Below are 21905 nucleotides of genomic sequence, written 5' to 3'. Positions count from 1 at the left end.
ATTTTGTCCACAAACTGCTCGTCGTTGTCCCAACGTTCGCCGAGATCCGCCGGTCCCTGGAGCAATTCGTACCTGGCGAACAATTTCATGATCGTCAGGGCGTCGCTACGGTCCAATTCGTATCCTCTGTTCTCGAGATGTTCGACGACGGCCAGAGCGCCAGCGCAGAGTCTCCATTTAAAATTATAATCGGTTTCGATTCGCGCCTTCAAATCGAGCCAATTCTCGGCGAAGGAACTCTCCTCGGGAAAAACGAAGCTCGAAAGATCGGCACCGCGATCCAAGAGCTTGTCGACCAAATCCGGCATGAAATTCGTCACGGCCAACTGCAGCGGCGTCCGGCCCTCGTTGTCCCGAGCGTCGACCCGCAGCGGCGTGTTCATTTCGTCGACGGTCTCGAAGAACATCTCCACCAACAGCGGGGTCCAAGTGACGTACTTCTGGCTCATGACGTGCAGCGGAGTCGAGCCCTCCTCGTTGATCAGACTCAAATCGGCGCCTTGTTTCATCAGCAATTCGGCCAAAGTCGAGTCGCAGTGTTTCAGAGCCAAATGTAGCGGCGCGTTGCCCGATTCGTCCTGTACGTTGATCGGCCCCGGTTGATATGATTCTCTGCTGATCACGAAGATCATCGTCGCCACCTGAGGCGCCTCGTATTTCCAATCGTAAAAGTGCAGAACAGTCGAGCCCTTGGCGTCGGCCAAATTTGGATTGGCGCCTCTCCGCAGCAGCAATGGAATCGTCGTGCGCTGCGAGCGGCGCGCAGCTTCGAACAACGGCGTCCTTCCCAACTTGTCTCGAGCGTCGATCTGCAGCTCTCGATTATTCTCGTCGCAAAAGTCGAAGAACGCCTCGTCCACCTGATCCCTACGACCTCTTTGGCTGATTCTGTGCAGAGACGTCTCTCCGTCGTCGTTGACCAGAGTCGGATCCGCGCCCCTCCTCAGCAGCAGCAAGGCCGTCTCCTTGGCGCTGTAGCGCAGCGCCAAGTGCAACGCCGTGTTGCCGCGATCGTCCCGGGCGTCGAGCCGCACCTCCCGACCCAACTCGTCGCAAATCTCGAAGAACAGCCGCACCTGGCTGTAATTGTCCCCCTTGTAGCCGCGGTCGCACATGGCGTGCAGAGGAGTCATTCCGATTTTGTTGACCGCGTTGGGATCGGCGCCTCGTCTCAGCAGCGACTCGGTCACTTCGACGCGAGCGTCGCCCTTCAGCAGCGTACCGGCCACTATCCTGCGGCCGCAGAGCAGCGGCAGGTGCAGCGGCGAGTCGCCCGTCTCCGGCACGAGGAGATTCGGATCGACCCGGCCGAGCTCGAGGAATTCCTTCACGACTTTGTTGCAGCTGTACTTGCAGGCCACGTGGAAGTGCGACAGACCGTCCTCGTCGGTGTAATTCACGCGACGCTCGTTGTAGACTTCGAAAAGGCCGATGAAAACGGCGTTACGATAATAATGTTCCCAATCTTGTCTAGCCGCGTGATGCAACGGTGTGGTGCGACGCGACGGAGGCTCGTTGCCGTCTTCGTCGACTCGGGGCTCGTCTTTGTAACCGGTGCTAGCTACGAAGTTGATGAATTGCCTTGCTTCATATTCATTTTTAATTATCAAGGTTTTTACAGACTCTGAGAGTAGACTGTCGACTTGTTCCGGTCGAAAAATGTCCCGGAGCTTAGGAAGTGGGCCACTCCAATGGGTGATTAAACGATAAATTTGATTAAGAAACTCGCATCTGTCTTCTCCGATCTCCAAATTGAACTTTTCTCGTAGGCTCTTCAACTCTCGCTGCGACTGCGTCATTCTGCGCACTTTTTTCACAAAAATCACTGGCCGAACACTACGAAATTTTTTTCAGCTGTTCACGCTGTGGCGTCGTAACGAGTACTGACTATGCATACGCTACGATCGAGAGAGAGTAGAAAAAAAGTGGGTGGTGCAATGAGAGATACAAGTAACGCGATCAGCTATACTCAATTTCGTAGAAAGTGTAGATGAAGCGGAGTTCGGGAATAATGACAATAGCAGATGGCTCGCTGGACTTGCACTTTCTAATTGCCGCCACCAGAACGAGCGAGTTCGAAGAGCACTACACACTGCACTGGGATTCTCTTTTTCCTCGGCTTAGTCTTGCATACAAAATCCTATTTCAGAAAGAGCGTCGGTCAAAAGTGTCGATTGATATTTAGAGAGTGGCGCTGCGGAACGCGTCAGTTTTTTGTCCACTGTGTATCGACTGTATGTTGAGCGTGTTATTAGAACTGTTTTAATTTCATTATAACTAGTAGCCAGTGGTAGACTAATTTCGTTACATTTAGTCGCCCCGAAAATGAAATTTCCCGATTGGTGTCGGGTCCGAACAATAGGTACTTTTTGTACTGCTGTTATGAAAAAAATGCACGTGTATTTTTCAATGTTATTTATTTTCATTTTTTTTTTATTATGCATATAGGCCTTACGAAACAAAGTATCAAAACTCAAGTACTTGGAAAACAATAGAGTATCGTGTGAGTATTCGTGACTCGTCTCGATCGATGTGAGACAGAGAGAGAGAATTGATATCCAATGATCGCCGTTCCGCTGAGCACGAAAGAAGACCGGGTCGCTTGGTGTGCAGGCGCACTCGCTCAGCTCCGCGGTTCATTACGAGGTTTTTTTCTCTCTTTCACTCGATGGAAATCAATATTCATACTTTCAGCAATTAGCCGTATGAATATTCCATTGCCGCTGCATGCCTGTCTGTGTATTTGAAAGAAAAATAAAAAGACCAACGAGAGCGGATTCTCTCTCTCTCGACTCTTCAAACACGCGAGATTCTCTTTCAAGGAAGAAGAGTTATAGGATAGGATTGAAATCAAAAATTCAAATAGCCTCATCCTTTTCCTCCTACCCCAGCTTTTTTTTTCATTAAAGCAGCTGCCGAGTAGTAGTACACCGCGCGCGGAGCTACTACAGCGGGATAAAAAGCTCGGCTGGATTGCTTTCGACTCATCGGCTTCGCAATTAGTTTCCTTGGCTGAGACACGCGCATGCACACAAACACACCCAACCGCAGACTGCAGCAGCTAGAGCTGGCTATAGCTAGCTTATGGGATATCGCGTATGACTTTTTTTTCGTTCGATCGGCGCAGCCTCCAGTGGCTCTCTGCGTTACGTTATATATATATCGGCGATCGGCAAAAGAAGAGAGAAGAGAGAGAGAGAGAAAAACGGAAGAGAACTTAATCGTGCGTTACTCGCCTATAGAGAGAATTAAGATCGAGCCCCGAGACTAGCCAAGCGATTAACCGGAAATTTCCAGTCGATTTAAGCCCCTACTCACAAATACACACACACATACCTGGTTTAAAGGGCGCCTTTTTTCCTCCTCTCGTATTCTCTCTCGTACACACCTACAGATCATTATACGCGATATCTCCTTTACGCATTGTACTTTAATACATCGTTGTCGTTTGCTTATAGCCCTGGGACAGGTGATGCTGTACGTCGACGGCATGAATGGCGTGATGGAGCACGCCCAGACGGTCCAGTGGCTCTACACCCTCATCGCGTCGCGCTTCCGTCTCGTCGTCAAGACGGCCCTCAAGCTCCTGCTGGTCTTCGTCGAGTACGTCGAAACCAACTCGCTGCTCCTCGTGCGGGCCATACGCTCGGTGGACCAGTCCCGAGGCATGATACCCTGGACCAACGTGATGAAGCTGCTGACGGACTACGACGCCGCCGACACGGAGCTGCTGATCTACGCCATGACTCTCATCAACAAGTGCCTCAATGGGATACCCGATCAGGACACGTATTACGATCAGGTGGACTGTCTGGAGGAGCAGGGCATCGAGGCGATAATACAGCGCTACATGGGCAAGCAGGGTACGGATCTGGATCTGCTGAGGCAGTTTCAGATCTACGAGGCGGTGCTGTACCACGAGGACGGCAACGATCGAGACTCGCCCATCAGACAGCTCGACGACAACATCAGGTAAGTTGGCATTTTTGATATAATAATTAATGCTGCGCTGCGTACGATATATCTCACTCGCTCTTTGTCCGACACAGGAAAACGCTACGCAACCGCAAATCCCTGGCGGACTCGCACGAGCGTCGCAAGTCGCGCAGACACTCCACGGGCACGTCGCCGCTCTCGGCGATGCTGCTGCTGAACAACGGCTGCTCGGCCGCCGGCTCGAGTCCGAGACAGCTGCAGGCCAGCAACGGTGGCGGCGTTGGCGGCAATAATGGCCAGCTGCCTGTCTCCGTCGTCGTCGACAACAACAACAGAAACGGCCACCACCACCACCTACACAACCACCATCAGCATCAGCATCATCACCAAGCGAACAACGAAGACGACGACGGCGAGTCGAGCAGCTCGCAGAGCAGCCAAGGCATCGGCGACGTTTCCACCATCAACGGCGGTGGCACGTACAAGGACAAAAATGCTCGTGAGTATATATACCTACTACTACTTGCAATTATCGTCTGGGCGAAAAATGACGCATAAATTAGCTCGCGCAAACGCCCACTATATATTAAAGTACGCACGCAAAGAAGAGAGATATATAGCTCGACGTTTTGACGATCTCAAGGACGCGCGATGATTAGTCGTCCTCGTCGTCTACGCGAGAAAACGATAAAACCGAAAAACGTAAATATGCGCGCGCGTTGCAATTTCAAAGTCGTTTCGCGAAAACGAAAGGATCTTCTTCTTCGCAAGGAACGAGTGAGAGAGAGAGAAAGAGACAAAGACTTGCCCTATTCATTTGTAGTAAATCAAACGTGACTCGCGCACAAGTGAAAAAGCAAAAAAAAAGGACTGCACCGCGAGTTATATACGCGCCAGGGAGAGAGATAGACGTCGTCGTCTATTACAGATATATATATAAAATATATTTTAATACGTATAGAGTAAGAGAGTGAGTGAGAGCTGCGTAAAGCATCGTATGCGCGTACGATAATATAGCGCACGATTTATACTTTTCTCTCTGTGTCTGTCTGTGGCCGCAGTGGACGTGGGAGTGACGCCGGCCTTGAGGCGTCGACGCGAACGAGCCGAGAGACAGAGGAGCTTCATCAGGGAGCAGCAGGAGGCAACCGCCAACATGAGGGCATCGACCAACGGACACGCCGACGATGAGAGTCAGTATAGCACATGCATGCGATAAGTCTCATTTATTTTATATTTGATTTAACGCATTTTTTTCTATAAATTAAGGTACGTTCAACGGTGGCGTGCGCTACACGAACGGCACGACGATCGAGTCGTCGAACAAATTGTCCGGGCGACAGGTCGTGCTGACGGGACACAACAAGCCCGACCTGATGACGCCGCTGATGAACGCCGCCAACAAGCTCGACAGCGAGGAGAAGCAGAAGCAGCAGTGGTACGGCAAGAGCCCCGACGAGGGCGTCGAGTGCGACGAGGGCAATCACACGGACGAGGAGGACGAGTCGGATCGTCGCGTCATGCTCCAGTTGAAGCGCGAGAACACCGTCAAAGATCTCACGCAGAAATTGGCGGCGGCCCAGCAGCAGAGCAGCCTCATACAGTCGCAGAACGGCGCGGCCGAGGAGAAGATCTCCAGGATAGGCGACGTGAGCGGCCTGATCTCCAAGGCGAAGGAGGGCCTGGCCAAGTCCAAGTCCAAGGCGGACGTGCTCAAGTCGCCGACCCAATCGGCTGTCAATGAAGTAGCCAACGCCACAGCTGCCGCGACGACGAAACTACCCGAGGTCAAAAAGTCCGAGAACGAGCTGCACTGGGAGGAGCTGGTGAACAGCTTCAAGGGCGAGCTGATCTCGTGCGGCTGCGACTTCACGGATCTCAGCGCCGAGGACGACATCGGCCTGCTCGGGCCGGTGCAGACGAGCAACGGGGTGCCGCCGCCCCCGCCACCCCCCATGCAGCCCGGTGCTGGTGGTGGTGCAGGTGGACGAGCCGTGCCGCCTCCTCCGCCGTGCCGAGCTCCGCCGCCGATGCCCAGTGGCCCGCCACCCACACCGCCGATGATGTTCAACGCCAGCCAACTCAGACAGACGAGGTCGCAGTTGATGAACGGAGGGGGTGGTGGCTACAACAACAACATCAGTAGTAGCTACAATCACAACTATAATAACACGAGCAGCGACAACACACCAAAGAGTCCACAGCAGCAGCAGCAACAGCAGCAGCAGACAGTCAGGAAGAACAAAAAAACTGTGAAATTGTTCTGGATGGAAGTGAGTATTTTTTTTATTTTTACTTCTTTATTCGAACCATCAGCACGAGACCGTAACGTAATTGTAACTCGTGGAAAATCGTTCCCACTGACTGTCCAGGTTCCGCACGGAGAAAATATGATCTGGAACGAGCTGACCAGGACGTCGGTCGACACGCAAAAGCTCGAGCATCTGTTCGAGAGCAGAGCCAAGGATCTCATAACTAAGGTAAGGCACATCGTTCTTTTGTCTTCTTCAATGTGAAATATCTATATACGATTTAGATAAGGAGTTTTTTTTTTTAATATTGGTATAATTGAACGAAGATTAAACTTAATTTAAGAGAAGAAAAATGATCAAGTAAATGACAAACTCATAATTGTATCAATTTTTAACATAGTATGAATGAATAAAATTACAATTTAACGATAGTGGGTGATACGACACTATTGACAAAAGTATTGTTATAAAGCTATAGCATTTATATGTGAGTAACCATCAGACTTATGCTTGACACACTTAACATCAAATACATTAACATTGTTTTAATTAATATACAAAAAGGAAGCGTGAGTGTAACTCAACGCTCGCTCGCAGCTTTAAAAAGAAAAATGCATCGCGATGCTTGTTCGAACGATTCGAGCAATTTTCCGTAGTACACGTACGTAACATTTTTGTATCTTCAGCCGAAACAAAAGGTAATATCGAATTACTCGCGAGGGGGTCGCGCACGAAGCCGTGGCAAGATCGTTAAATCCCTGAAATGCCTCTATACTATATATACGCAAAAACGACGGAGGATCTCAATTATTGACTGCAGTCTCTCGCGAGTCGTTTTTATTACCATCACAGCTGCGGTGCGTAACGATACAACAGCAACAGCAACAGCACGTGTATACAGCTCACACCGGTCCGACACTCATTTAAAAGATATCGAAAAATTCAATTTTAGATTATTTCGCGCACTGCCCTCTCTTGTATCGGCTGCGTGCCTGTGTGTAGGCGAGTAATTTTCAGTAAATAAACACCGTGCAACACGCCGAAGAAGAGGAGAGAAAATTCATCGAGTTTATGCGCTATATCCTCGGAGTAATAATACTCGACGGCGGTGCGTGTGTGTGCAGTCGTTTACGAGGCAATCGGCGAGAGAGAGAGAGAAAAGAGAGGAGAGTACAATACCGAGTCGACCGAGTTTTTCTATCTCTCTGTATATATACGTTATACCTATACGCCCTTCGCAGCGCAGCGCACAATATCGATATCGTCTCTCGGCTGTATAGGATAGTACGACCGTTGAAAGCTCGGGGATATATATCTGTAACACACATCGTATGCGGCGCGCAATATCGCCCCCCGGACGACGACTTTTATTTTTTACCCGGGATTCTATGTTCTATGCGTGTGTATACAGCAACAACACGACGTATCGTGTATATGCTGCACGTAGACTTTTCCCTTTTCCGATGCAGCGACCCGAGCATACGGATGTATATAAAATGCATAAAACTATCTCAGATTTCATTGGAAATATCTCGAGAAAATAATTCGAGTTCGCGTAGGCGCTGCGTTGCTAATTTATAAAGTCGTTTTAATACGGTCGAGCATTTTTTCCCCTCTTTGCTGCGTGAAAATTATAGTTACAACGACTCTTACTTTTACATTAAAAATTTTCAATATTTGCTCTCGCTCTCTCTCTTACCTCGGGGCTCATCAGTTTTTCATCGTTGTTTCTTTGTGTAACTTGATATCTCAGTCACAAAAGTCCGTCCTCACCTCCCCCTTACCTGTAGTGCACACCAAATGAAACGCGCCAACGTCATCTCGTTTCATTTCATACAAAAATAAACGCGTGCGAAAATATAAGCGCATACACACGTACGCACGCGTCGAATTAAAGCGCGTAATTACTATCGCAAATATAAATACGTTATACTTTACGTGAGAAGAAACCTCTCCGTTTTTCATTTTCCCAAACCCTCGATGTAGCGTATATTATAACGCGCGGCCTTGTGTGGGTCTTTGAACGATACATACGTGTACGGAAATGAACGATTTTTGTAAAAATTAGACAAACAGAGAGAGAGAGAGAAATTGCAAAAATGTGTTTACTCGATACCGCGTTACAGAGCGAGCTCGTTTCAATTATTTCGCCTCTCGCTTTTTGCGCTCGAAAAACTCAAGCGAGAGAAGAAGAAAAAAAAGAATCAACCTGCTCCCGGAGCATAAAGATGACCTTCGGGCGGTGCTGCGCGCTCGAGAGAGAGAGAAACTAGTTGCGCTACGCGAAGCTTTTTTATTTCTCCAAGCTGCTGCACTTTGTTTGTAAAGAAAACGCTCGGGTCTCGTCTGCTCGATTAATCTTGGCGCTTTTGTGTGTAATTCATCGCGCTGTATCTCTATGTTCTGGCAAAAGTTTAATTTAAAAAATGAAAATGAGGAATTTGAATTCTAGTACACCTCCTCCTATATGTAACTGCCAGTCGCGAATAATACAAATCGATCGGCTCGTGCAATACGCTTAAATATTCAATACCCCTCGCGCGCTTGATGCCCCGTGCATATACGTACGTGTATTGTGTCCAACAGCGAGAGATAGGGCCGTTAAAATACTTGTTACTCCCGTCGACCTTCGGGGCGCGCATGACAGTGACAATTATACACACACACACAGACACACGCACGTGCGCGCGAGCGAGCGAGTATTTTTTTTCCGTCGCACAGTGCATTCGACCAAACGAGTCTGATTAATCGTTATCGCTCGGATGCGCGAGGGATATAGACACAGAGGTTGTGACATTGCGCATATACTGTACACGCGGAGCGCGAGAACAGGATGATAATAATTAACCGTTGTGTATATGTAAAACGTCGGCCGCTCGCATAAATATATCCAGAGACGGAGAGCGCGAATTATACATAGCCGGTCACCGATGATTGATTAATTCGACGCTTTATTTATATAAAATGCATTGTATTATACATATATGTACATTTGTAGTCTATGTGTGTTGCGTCTGTGTTTTGTTGTGTATTTTGGCCTACGACACACTTGGGGGCTGGTTGCGGTGGGGGGTGGTTTACATATTATATACGTACACGACACGTGTGTGGGGCATATCGGTGGTGATGGTTGTTCATAATATGAATGTATCTTTATATGTTTTTATCGTTATCATAAAATTGAGACAAAAAAAAAGAATCGAAGAATTTATGAATGAATAAGAAAAAAAAATCATAAAATAAAACCTGCATATAAGAATATATTAATTATAATAACGAAACTAATCTTTTGTTTTGTTTTCTTTCTTTTTTTATAATTGTCGCATCTTTTCTGCATTTGTTGTGCGCAAAATTCACCTACCTACCATCCACAATTAAAAAAACAAAAAAACACATTGATGATCGTTGTTGTCTATGGTTGCGCGCGTCTACTTCCCTTCTCAACTACTTACCAACGCACCAAAAAAAAACTTACTACTTACTACCACCTACTTCTCGTAATCTTCTATATCCCCGGGGCATGAACGGCATGCGAATCTTCTACTATTATTCGTTGGATGATGTAAAAATATTACGCACACGCAATGCCAATACGTATAGGAGGTGAGTCACTAAAAAATTAATAAAATTAATTAACTCTGCCTTTTAATTTTTTTTTTGTTTTTTTGATGCAACTTTGACGATAGATTTTTTTTGTAACTACATTAAATTAATTATCAAGTCAACGGCACATCTTGTTGTACTATCACTTGATTTTTATCATGTAAATATTTATAGATTTGAAACGCACTCGCTTTATAGTAACTCGTCTTTGTATTATTATTTGTAAATACGCATCGATTTGTTATACGCCTCATAACTAGACTTGAAATAACGAAAAATGCTTTTGACAATTGAATGATGGCTCATTTTTTAATCGAATTAACGCGATGTCACGAGCTTTTGCGGAATTTACCCGTAATATAATATTATAACACGAAAGAAAAAAGTGAACGAGGGGGGCGGGGGTGAAAAATGAAATGCGTAATACATATTATGCGATGTAGCTCATGTGCATGGCCCAAAGAGACTTGAATATTCATGCCATTATAAATCACGCATTATGTATCATACGAATTTGCAGTAGTACTACTGTGTGTTTTGTACGGAACAACGACTACCTTTTATACAAGTGACGTTAATACGCCATCAACCTCATTTGTGCGCGATCATTCATTTCGTTCAAAAGCTTACCAATGTTGTACATACATTATCATATATAACTTTGTCATTTGTGTACAATTTTCAAGAGTATATAAATTGATTTTCTAATTAAAATTCTTCACGATTATCATGAAAATTTGACAAATTATTCCGTATCATACCGTTATAAGCTTTTACTTCTTACTTTTTATTTATTTAAAAATTCGATCATATTCGACTAATTACGATTGATTTTCCTCCTCTCCTGTGGCGTTCCGATTCGACGACGAGCAGAAGCAGCAAGAGCTGAATAAGAACAAGGAGATAATCGTGCTGGATCCCAAGCGCTCCAACGCCATCAACATCGGCATGACCAAGCTTCCACCGCCGAGATCCATCAAGACGGCGATCTTAAAGATGGACGCGACCATCGTGAACAGAGAGGGAATCGAGGTAACGTCTACTTTTCGTATATTTTGCTCAAAGCTTCAATGGTTATTCTCACGTGCTTCTGTTTTGTTTTTTTTCCACTCCAGAAACTGTTGACAATGTTACCAACCGAGGAGGAGAGGTCGAAGATACAGGAGGAGCAGGCCGCCCATCCGGATCTGCCTCTGGGCTCGGCCGAGCAATTTTTACTGACGCTCGCGTCCATCTCCGAATTGCCGGCGAGACTGAAGCTCTGGGCGTTCAAGCTCGATTTTGAAAATTCCGAAAAGGTACGGGGGTGTTAATACGACGATCTAACTCGATTCGCGCCACGCGTAAATTTCGTTAGCGTCAACGCGCTACCAGGCACACTCGTCGTTTTGCGCACGTGCGCGCCTTGACTTCGACGCGCGCGCGTATAATCGCTCGACGAATCGATTCCCTTCAGACGTCGTCGTTGTCGTCCGTGCCAACGCGGGAGAGATTACTAACTAGCAGCTCTCGTCGTCGTTTGGAAAACCGGGCCCCTGCACGCAGGCAACACCAGCTCTTGCCGCAGAGAGAGGCACGTCTGCAGGAGCTTATCACTCGAGGGACACTTTAGACACACAGTTTACCGGAGTTTCGCAAGACAGACAGACGGACGGACGACTCGTAGACGGGGCTTGTTACAAGCCGGGTTCGCCGCAATAATTGCCAAATTCTATTTCAAGCCCGAGTACAGTAGTTGCGTCCGCACCGATCGATATTATATACGGTGTAACTTTGTCAATGGGCAAGATGGAATTGTCGCGAATTTTTTGTATCTATTCTTGAAACTTTATTTATTATATCTTCTACTTCAACGAGAACTTGTGTACCCGATGGTCACTCGAAAAACTACGAATCAAAAAACTTTTCAATCGTCAAAAAATAAATCGAGTAAAGAACTTTCACGGATAATTTAGAAAAAAATATAACGAACAGATTTACGAACGCTACGTAACTCATATTGATGAGGATTTTTTTCACTCTCTTTCTCTCGTATTAACAGGAAATCGCAGACCCCCTAATGGATTTGAAGCAGGGCATGGAGACCCTGAAGAAGAATAATACCCTGCGCGGTATTCTCAGCACGCTTCTCTCGATCGGAATATTTCTCAACGGAAACGAGGTAACTTGTCTTAACCATATATACCCACGATTTAAAGACGCGCGTTAAATTAATCGTATCCGTTTCGTTGACCATTTCTTTTTTTTTTTGTTCCGTATAGGTCAAAGGATTTCAATTGGAGTACTTGGCCAAGGTGCCGGAGGTCAAAGACACCGTGCACAAGCACTCGCTGCTGCACCATCTCTGCCATATGGTGATGGAGAAATTTCCCGATTCCACGGATTTGTATTCGGAGGTATTTTTTTTTTTCGTAAATAAAAGCAATATGTTTAATGGCCCGTAAAAGTTTTTTCGTCTAAAACGAGCAAATGTTTTTTTTCTCTATCTCTCTCTCTCAAGATTGGAGCTGTGACCAGAGCATCGAAAATCGACTTCGACGAGCTGGCATCGAACATCGTCAAACTCGAGAGCGAATGCAAAGCGTCCTGGGACCATTTAAAACTAATCGCCAAACACGATGGATCTACCATGATCAAGAACAAGTGAGTACTATCTTCTGTGACGCAAGAAACTATTCACGAATCAATGATTAATGTTCACCCTCCACCAGGATGTCGGACTTCTTGACCGACTGCGCGCAGCGCATCATCGTCCTGGGCATCGTGCATCGTCGCATCATCAATCGTTTCCACAAGTCCGTCAACTGGTTCGGCGTGCCGCTGCACCGGGTCGCGGACACTAAGCCCAACGAGTTCTGTCGGCTGATCTCGGAGTTCGCCCTCGAGTACAGGACGACGCGCGAGCGCGTCCTCCAGCAGCTCGAGAAGAAGGCGAATCATCGGGAGAGAAACAAAACTCGAGGCAAAATGATAACGGAGGTAGACATTTTGATATACTTTTCGCGGATCAAACAAGCGTAAAATTAAACAATTTAAATTCACTACGTACGAGCACGCGAGTTCATCTTGCTCGCGTCTCACTTTTTCAATCGCTCTACTGCACGACTTGCAACCTCCTTTTTTTCTTCTTTTTGCTAACTCGTCCTTGCTCTCCCGCTTGTGTTTCAGGTTGGCAAATTTAGGACGAAGGAAGATCGAGCAGACGCGGAACTCAGGCAATTACTGGGAAACGATATCTCCGACGTCGAGAGCATCCATGGCACGCTACCGTGGCGTAGAGCCCGCAAGGATGGTGAGCAACGCTACTATACATATACTTTTTTTTCTACTCTCTGCACAAAGTTCCTCTGTCACAGTAGTGTGCGAGGAAGAGAAAAAAAATTATACGCTTCGCGAGAACCTCTCGGCTGAGATTGCGCTTCTAAATTTTCGATGCGCGAATCTTATTCCAAAAAAAAAAGTCTCGCCGAGGAGTGCCGCGCGCAAACTGATTTACCTTTGCAGCGATGCACACGGCGTGCGCGCGTCTTGCCTTCCGTGTAAACTTTCTTATCAAGTGCTATATTAAAATACAGGATATATTTTTGGGCGAGAGAGAGAGAGATAACTTGGCGAGTGTTTTAAACTCGACTTCCCGAAAAAGGCGCGTCGTCTCAAACGACTGTTTATATACACAGCACTGCCGTATATATACGATGTATATGCAGCTGACGGGATAAGCCGGAGGTCGTACTGCTGCTGCAGTACGGCGGCAATTCGACTATAATACCTGTTTCATGCGATGAAAAGTAAAAAAAAAAGAACTAGGTTGCGAAAATGTTCTACTTGGATAATTTTCCTCTCTCAACCCCTTTTCTTTCGGTCCATTACTCCGTAATGATATTTCAACTTGGTCGAAAACCTTAAGTAGTTTTCAAATTGAACTTTTGCCGCCGTATTAAAGCCCGGGGGAGAGAATAATATCCTCGAGAATTTCGCCATCGGGATATGGAATCTTTGTATAATCAAAAACTTTATCAATCTAACAATTTTCAAAAGGTGAAAAACTTAAACATTATATTAACGATTATGAAGCTTTCGGATAGCTACAATTTATAATACGGTAACTGAAAATGTCCATTACATACAGTTTGTATGTTTAAGTTTGAACGTGTCGTATATCGGTAATGAAAAACCAATTGGATTATTCCCATGAAAAGATCAAATGATAAGCGAACTCGTCGGATCGGTGGGCTGGGTTAAGTTGAAATAATTTGCTTTAAAAATTCCTTGACGCGCGGGCGACTAAAAGGGGCCTCTTTAACTTGTCGTAAAGTCGAGTGCACGTCCTTGCGCGTGTGTGCGTTAGTGTTTGTGCAGCATAGCTCGCCTATCTCGGGCTCTTTAGCTTTGCCTCTGCGCGTGTTGCTGCTCCCCCGGAGAAAGTCTCGTCTTCTCTCTCTGTGTGTCTGGTCGTAAGTTTGCCTTGTCGCGTGGTGCTCTTTAGATGTCTTACCCCCTTGCCGTAACTACGCTACTGCTACTGAGGCAATAGCTGTATGAGAAAGAGAGAGAGAGAAGTGTTGTGTGTGCGTGTGGTACGCGGCGGAGGATACTTACTGCCTTGGGAGCATTCAGCCTTAGAAAGTAGAACGAGCCAAGAGATCGACTAAATGTTGCTGCTGCAGAGAAGACGAGAGATACGAACGGGAATATAGTATATACATATATTCAAATGATGCGCAGAGATATACACAAGAGCTCTCTCTCTCTCTGCGTTTGTGATATGATTTAATATTTCTCTCTCTCTCCCCGGAACGTCTGACTGAACTCGCGCCTTATCTACTTAAAAGTCGCGAGCGCAGAGAAGCTCCCCGAGACTTTATTTCATTAATCAAAGCGTTGCACTGCGCGGCGCACTTTTATAATTATTATTTATTATTAAATCGCTCGTTCGTTCGTTTGCCGTTGGCAAAAATATTTTTTATCGAGTGCATTTAATCGCGCGCCCAGATAAATAAAGTTCGAATTCGAGAGAGCGGCTAGAGGCAGCAGAAGCAACGATAAATAACATTAAATTACCCTTTTTTTTCTAAATCTAACATACGGTGGCAATAAATATCCAAGATAAAGTTGCAAGGGGTCAGAGAAAGAGAGAGAGAGAGAGAGAGAGAGTTGCAGAGGTCAGGTATATATGTACGTGGGGGGAGGGAATGGAAAGTGAACTTGGCCAAACGGGGAACGTACGGGGGTATAAAAAGTGGCCTCGAGTCCGTGAAGGTAGAAGACGGACAAATAGTACCGAGAGCGAGCGAGTGTGTAAAAAACACTCGAAAAAGGGCGTTTTAGAGAAGGGCCTACTTCTTGCCTTTTTACCTTATATATCTCTTCGTCGGCCACGCGAGTATAAACATTCCTTGCAGCAGCCGAGGCATTTTCTTTCTGTTATTTCACCGACAACAGCAGCAGCAGCAGCTCTTCCTACTGTTCGCAGCAGAGCGTACGCGATACAGCACAAAAGCTCAAAAGCTTACCAATTTTCGCTAGTCTCGCGCACTGCAGGCAGCACACGATGTATATAATAATAAACGCGCCGCTTGTATTTTAGCGAATATATTCACGACGCGATTTACGCTGCATAAAATGTGCCTCTCCTCCTCCTCCTCCTCCTATATCGCTCGGGTCTATATATGTACTGTATGCATAACATAAAGTCCAGAGCCGCTGCTTGACGCGCCGAGTATTTCGTTCGCAACTACTACCCCGCCTCGTTGGGAGTGGGCATATAGCAGTGGAGTACGTAGGTTTATATATAATATAAAACGCAATGCGCGTGCTACGTTAACAGCGCCTTGAGCCCTTTTTGCAGCTCGTACAACACACACACACACAGTCTCGGATATTTATATATGTTACATTTGTGCGCGCCTGCTACTTTTACGTTTCCGCTGCTCTTTCGTTTTTGCTTCAACCGATCCTAATTTTTTTTCCTTTTTTTCACCCCACAAAGCACACCTGTGTATGTGTGTAAAGAGCTGCTCGAGATGTTGCCGCGTTCATAAAATCGTAGTTTTTATACACGCACTCGTGTTGTACGTAGCCTCTCTACTCGTTGCCCTTACGCGCTTACAACTTTTCAATGTGTTGCTCGCTCGAGAGTTGATGCGCCGCGCGGCTGCCTTTTTACGCTTGTTTTCGTTTACAGGCAGCTGCTTAAGGGAAATATTTATAGGATCTTTCGGCTTTTGCTGCCGACGCTCGAGCTTGGAGCTTTCGTCGACGTCCTGATAAACACGCGTTTCGGTACATGATTCGATGCAAATTACCTTTTTTTTAATTGATAAAGTTAGACTCGACGATCTGATTTTTATACTTTTTTCAAGCAAGATTTTGATTTATATAAAAGGAAGAAAAAAATCAACCGCGGTAGAAAACGTATTTGCCCGCGCGTTGAATCGGGCCATTTACGAAGAGAGCAGCTCTCCGAGCGAGCGCATCGGCAAACTTTCGTACACCGCAACGAAAAAACTTTTTTTTCTAGTACCACGCGAAAGGTCATCCCAGACCGACGGAGCGAGTTCATTTTCGAGAGGTGTGAAAAAAAAACTTTTTTTTTCACCACCGCGCGCGTGTATACGTCGTAAATTAGCTTATTCGAAGGGAAAAAATTTTCCACGTTACTACTTTTTCCATCTCCTTTTTTTTTCTTTCTCAGGTCGCACATCGCTCGGGCCGCTGATCAGGGACGAGCGACAGAACGGAAATCTTACGGACGGCGACGACGAGCTGCTGGAGTCGCTGGTGAAGACGGCCACGAAGACGCCCACGACGAGGACGACGCCGCGCGAGAGGAAGCGCACGCGACACGCCGATCGTAAGTCTTGTAAGTGGAATTTTCTGCACCCTGCACCTACTTTCTTATTTTACTATTATTATTGTAATCATTACGTTTACGTGTTAATTTCGTTGTTTTTTAACGTATGTGGGTTCATTCTTCATTCGAGATTTTAGTTACTGGAATCAATTATCAATTTTCACGCGCGTGATTCGCGGGATGCGTCCGGTACAACGAACGTAAAACCATGAATTTTTTTGTTTGATTAGTTATCGATCTCGCCGGGTACGCCGGATAAAAGAAAGAGCTTGAGAGCCCCGCTGAAAAAGCTAGAGAGAAAGAGTAAAAAAAGCAAAAATAAAAAGCCCGGAGACAAAGTCGAGTCAAGAGGGATAAAACTAAAGGAGACAACGCGCCGTATAGTATAGCGGCTACGGTCTTGTGGAGGGTACATCTGTCGATGCGCCGCGCTTCGACTCTTCGTTTTCTCTCGGAGAGATCGTGCTCGGGGTTATATGTGCCTACGTGTATGTGTGTATACGCGCGGTAAATCCAAGCCTGTCTGATTTTCCAGTCATTTATTGCACCTTATTTGCACCGAAATGTATAGATCTCAAGCTGTCTTAGATATTTATATATCTTTCATTTATTTTTTATTTTTATGTTATGTTGTCTTGTATGCAGTAAACGAAGTTTCGTCGAAACTCGAATCGTCACGAATGTGTACATCGCCCTCTCATCTCAATAACTCATCGATATCCCTGATACCACGACAGAGATTAAATATTTCCATTCATTATGCCCATGTACACCTCCGATTCGTATATATACGGTCGAGGAAACACATCTATCTGTTATCATTATAAGTCGCGATTTAACCATTTCGATTAACCGTACTCTCATATGTGTACGTAATTATTCTGGGCCAAAAGTGTAATTACGGATTAAAATTAGTTAATTAACATTGGTGCTTGGTGTAGCAAATCCTACTACTGTAATTAAAATACTGTAATCACTGTATTATATGGTGATGGTTCTACTTTTTTTATACCCATAGATACTATCATTATTTTCTATGTTTTTCTATGTTTCTTTAAAAACTGAAAAAAAAGATGTGAAAAGATCGCGTACGAGAGAGAACATCGCAGCGCCGGAGGTTTATCGTTCCTGAAAAGAAAGAGGGGAAAGAACCGAAAATAAAAAAAAAATCTAAAAAAAGAAAAATCGGAGAATCTTGACCTGCTGATTTAAGGTTGGCTTTTGTTTTAAGGGTTTGCCTGTGCAGTGCTTTTACCTTCCTTTCCTTTTCTTTCTTTTATTTTTTTTTTGCTGCTCTGTACATAACATGTTACTTTTTTCCCCTGAAAATTACTACTACTGCTGTGCTCTTTACAAAAAAATGTGGCCACTACTGGCCTTCTTCTTGTCTCGTGTTTGCGCGTGATAATAACATAAATAAAAGCTGATATTTTTCCTCTGATTTATTAACCGAAGCGAAAATTAACCAAGAAAAAAGGAATCGGGTGGGCTCCACCCCGCACCGCACCACACACACACACACACAGCTCCATAAATAATCCGAACGGGTATAAACGGTGCACAAATACCCACTACTGCCAGAGGAAACGAGCGATTTCAGTTCAATTAAGAATTCAATGTAAACTGCATATAAAAGGCCGAGCGTCGAGCTAACGCGAGCGAGCATAAATATAAGCGCACGCGTGTACACTTTAGCGGTCGAGTTAAATCGCGTTTCGCGACGATTTTGCCGTAATCTGCATTAATCACCCATGGAACATAGGCAGGTTGTGCTACTGCTGCTGCTGTGTTCTGCCCCCCCCCCTGCACGAGCTGTACATATAGTGTCTGCAAATACTCGCAAATTAGCGCGAAATAATTGAAGTGCATGATCGAAGGGTTGTGTACATGTGTGTGTTCGTATGTAATATGGTCGGCTTGCATTGAACACACACACACTAACACACGCGGGTACACCGACTCGAATGACTTATGAAGCGAAACGCGATTGGCCGCTTTGTGCGGTTTAACTCTTAATAGACATCGAATTATCAAATGGTCAAAAACGAATCAAATAATATATCCGTCCGATCGATTTTTCAATCGAATTTCAAGATCGTATTGTTGAACGCTGCTTTTTTATTATTAATCATAGTTTTTCACTTAAATGATTTTCAATTTTGTTCTTGCAACTCGGTCCATAAAATTTCATCACGAACTTTTTACTTTACTTTTTCCCTTTGAAGCTTATTGCTTATCGATACTTTTTTTTTGCTCCATCCCAGACTTCAAAATAAAACTCTTTGAAAATAACGCGAGTTCTCGAAGTCTACTTATGATAATGCAGCAGTATCAAAAAATAAATTTCGAATCAATAAGTGTACATACATACGGGTGCTCAAAACGTAGTCAAATGCGTCTAGTAAAAAAATCCGTAGAAAACAAGCGATCGCATGCCAGAATCAAAGAACGTACGTACGTACGTACGTACGTCGTCGTAGAAAGAGGAGGAAAAAAAATTAAACGAGCACGCGCGGATCCACGAACGCAATGCAATAACATCTTCGGGAAATCCTGCGCGTAAGGTATCCCTTGCGCGTTTGGCAAATCCGATGGAATTTCAAAATTCTAGGGAGAGACGGAAGAGCGCCTAATGGAAAAAGAGTGGGTACGGAGTACAGAGCGATGTCTTCTCTCTGTCTCTCATGCGATCACGCGGATATATATATGAAGTAGAGAGAGAGAGAGAGAAATAAAGAAGACATCGAGCCTTGAGTGCAGTATTATATCCCCCATCGTGCGCAGTGACTGGCAGTAGATAATGCATCCCAGAGAGTTGTACCTGCGAAAGGAAAATGGATTTTCAATTCTTTTTTTCTCGCGCCAGTCTCTCTCTCTCTCTATCCTCCAAAAAAAAGGAGAGTAAAGAAAGAGAGAAATAGCGCGACACGCATCACGCGCGCATTTCCTGCTGCCTCTCTCTTCTCCCCTCTCCCCTGACTAATGCCGCGCCGCGTCTCCTCTGTGCGTGAATATAGCAGTCTGTCTGGCGCACACGATGAGTTCTCCTGTATCGAATTGAGTTTGAGATGCGTGAAAAATATCCGATGCATTCTTTTTTTACGCTTGCATGAATTTTCATTTGTTTTGTTTTGTTTTGTTTTGTTTTGTTTTATTGTTCTTATTTTTCTCTCGAAGCTTTACACACACGATTTTTATTTAACTTCTTTTTTGTTTGATTTTTCTGCCCTCACAGTGCGTCGAACACTAAAGAACGGTCTCTCGGAAGAGGAGAAGAAACACATCGCTGCCTACATCAAGGGCTACTGACTGTGATAAACAAATAAAAAAAGAAGATTAAAAGAAAAATGTTATCGGAGAACCATGTGGACGAAAAACAATGAAAATGAGAGATATATGAATATATAGATTTTACGATCGAGGACTTACTGAATGTAACTTACACGCAGGTTTATTTTACAATTCACGATGTTGATAATTGAATAACCACTCAATCGAAATTTTATTTTTTTCCTTGTAAATCGATTATTAAGTTTTAATGTGTTACATTGTTGTTACTTTGTGGAAGGAAGAAAAAAAACTACCGCGTGGTGTGTGTCTCATATTTTGTTGTTCCATCTTGAGTTTTTCACCTATAATATTTAATTGTCTATTATTGAATTATTGTCATGTTTTATTATTTTATTATTATCGTTTCGCAGCCATGCGTGCGAAATTACCGCTTGAAAATAGCTTGAAACACGGTTCAACATTATATAATTATTTTGCGAAAATGCGTATGATATTATGCTCTCTTTGTCTCCTCCAATACTCTTATGTTGCGTCGTTACATTTTCCACGTGATCTGTAAAACAAAAGAAAAAGAGACTATGGGTATTCATATTGTTATTAAAAATACGAAGCAGACATAGTTGTTTTTTTCGTGGTTCGAAAATAAAAAAGGGACAGTGTTGCGTTGCGAGCAATCGTGAAAATAAAGGAGAAAGAGAGCGAGACAGAGAGTTTGACAAATGTATAGCTAATTGATGATGTAATCTAGTTTTTAAACGGTGCTGAACCGCAGTTTTTCAGTAACTATGATTATTATTATATTTACTCATTGAAATTCGCTGCGAAAGAACATAAAATGAAAATATAGTCACTAGTTAAAAGAAAAAAAAATTACAAATTAAAATTCGAGCAAAGCGTAGAGCAAAGGTGAATTGAAAAAAAAACAAAATGAATACGCGTCAGCGTTTGCATTATATAGTTACTATTTATGAAAACCAAATAGTGTTGCACGAATCTATCATGATATCCTCCGAGATGATTTCATTATTTCTATCGATAGCTTGAATTTAAGTTATTTTATAACTATCGTAAACAAACAAATGTGTGTTATATTTTTCTTTTATTCGAATCGAAAAAAACGGCAACGAACTATTTTAAGATAATTAATGTTGGTATTAAAACAAAAAGTTAATTAGCAATCGATTTATTGATGTAAAGTAGGTAAATTATTGTAACACCTAGTCTTACATTAGCCTTGCTGAGAGATATTGTATGCTCGAAAGCTTGACGAGAAGGTCGATTTTCTCAGAATGTTGTACCGAACAAAAAAGTGAATGCCTTTTAAACATTGAAGTTTAACAGAAATGGCCTTGAAATTAGAAAAAGTAACCGTAGTTCATATATTTTATGAAATTTTTCGAAATTAAATTTTAAGCACAGTGCCTACATCGAACAAATTTGGGTAAAAACCATGAAAATGTATGCCGATAAACATGACTCATAAAAAGCGTTTCAAATTACAGCGTAGTAAATGAAAAAATAAAAAATAAATTGAAAATAATAAATATATCATCGATTGAATTGTATGTCAACGACACGTGCGTATATGCACAAAGCAAAATTGAATCGAGGTGAAAATCGATCGATTTTACTTCTCGGTGCGAAATTACGCCACGCGACTGTACGTTGAATATTATTTGCTTTGTTCATGCAGATACGAATCAACGCTGCTGCTGTTTTAAATAAAAAAAAATTCAGCAAGTTAATAATATAAGTTTAAAAATTAACAGGAATTTAAAATTTAGAAAAAGTGTTATTCAACAATACGAAAAAAAAGCAATCGACTACAATAAAGAACTGAAAATATTGCCTTAGAATTTTTGTGTAATTTATTTTAACCCCAATAATTATTCTTTCTATAAAGGTTGGAAAATGGGTAAAAAATGAATCAGTAGAGAATTTTTTTTTATAACAAAATGTGCTAGAGACGC

The 21905-nt window shown here is 44.0% G+C and overlaps 1 protein-coding gene across 8 annotated transcripts in view; it reads left to right on the top strand.

The window, feature by feature from the left end:
• The window catches only part of LOC106648578 (FH1/FH2 domain-containing protein 3), a 54011-nt gene extending 32220 nt beyond the window's left edge, over nucleotides 1-21791 (top strand). Inside the window, exons 5-19 of one of the 8 annotated variants that reach the window (XR_002763516.1) lie at nucleotides 3459-3972; nucleotides 4050-4435; nucleotides 4998-5129; nucleotides 5206-6209; nucleotides 6300-6416; nucleotides 10665-10823; nucleotides 10907-11089; nucleotides 11833-11952; nucleotides 12053-12187; nucleotides 12292-12434; nucleotides 12503-12770; nucleotides 12960-13083; nucleotides 16486-16644; nucleotides 17718-17857; nucleotides 19880-19901. Coding sequence is in view for 4 of the 8 variants with exons in the window: in XM_023459930.1 (XP_023315698.1) it covers nucleotides 3459-3972; nucleotides 4050-4435; nucleotides 4998-5129; nucleotides 5206-6209; nucleotides 6300-6416; nucleotides 10662-10823; nucleotides 10907-11089; nucleotides 11833-11952; nucleotides 12053-12187; nucleotides 12292-12434; nucleotides 12503-12770; nucleotides 12960-13083; nucleotides 16486-16653; nucleotides 19880-19953 (3530 nt within the window). In the remaining 4 variants the exon portion in view is untranslated. Of the gene's footprint in view, nucleotides 1-3458; nucleotides 3973-4049; nucleotides 4436-4997; nucleotides 5130-5205; nucleotides 6210-6299; nucleotides 6417-10661; nucleotides 10824-10906; nucleotides 11090-11832; nucleotides 11953-12052; nucleotides 12188-12291; nucleotides 12435-12502; nucleotides 12771-12959; nucleotides 13084-16485; nucleotides 16654-17717; nucleotides 17858-19879 lie in introns of all 8 variants that reach the window. The other 7 variants (XR_002763514.1, XR_002763515.1, XR_002763513.1 and 4 more) reach the window with 7 other exon arrangements.
• The last annotated feature ends 114 nt before the right edge of the window (nucleotides 21792-21905 follow it).

Source organism: Trichogramma pretiosum, unplaced genomic scaffold, assembly GCF_000599845.2.
Source record: "Trichogramma pretiosum strain Unisexual culture from Peru unplaced genomic scaffold, Tpre_2.0 scaffold10, whole genome shotgun sequence".
Classification (NCBI taxonomy): Eukaryota; Metazoa; Arthropoda; class Insecta; order Hymenoptera; family Trichogrammatidae; genus Trichogramma; species Trichogramma pretiosum.
This window is presented reverse-complemented; position numbering and strand designations above follow the sequence as displayed.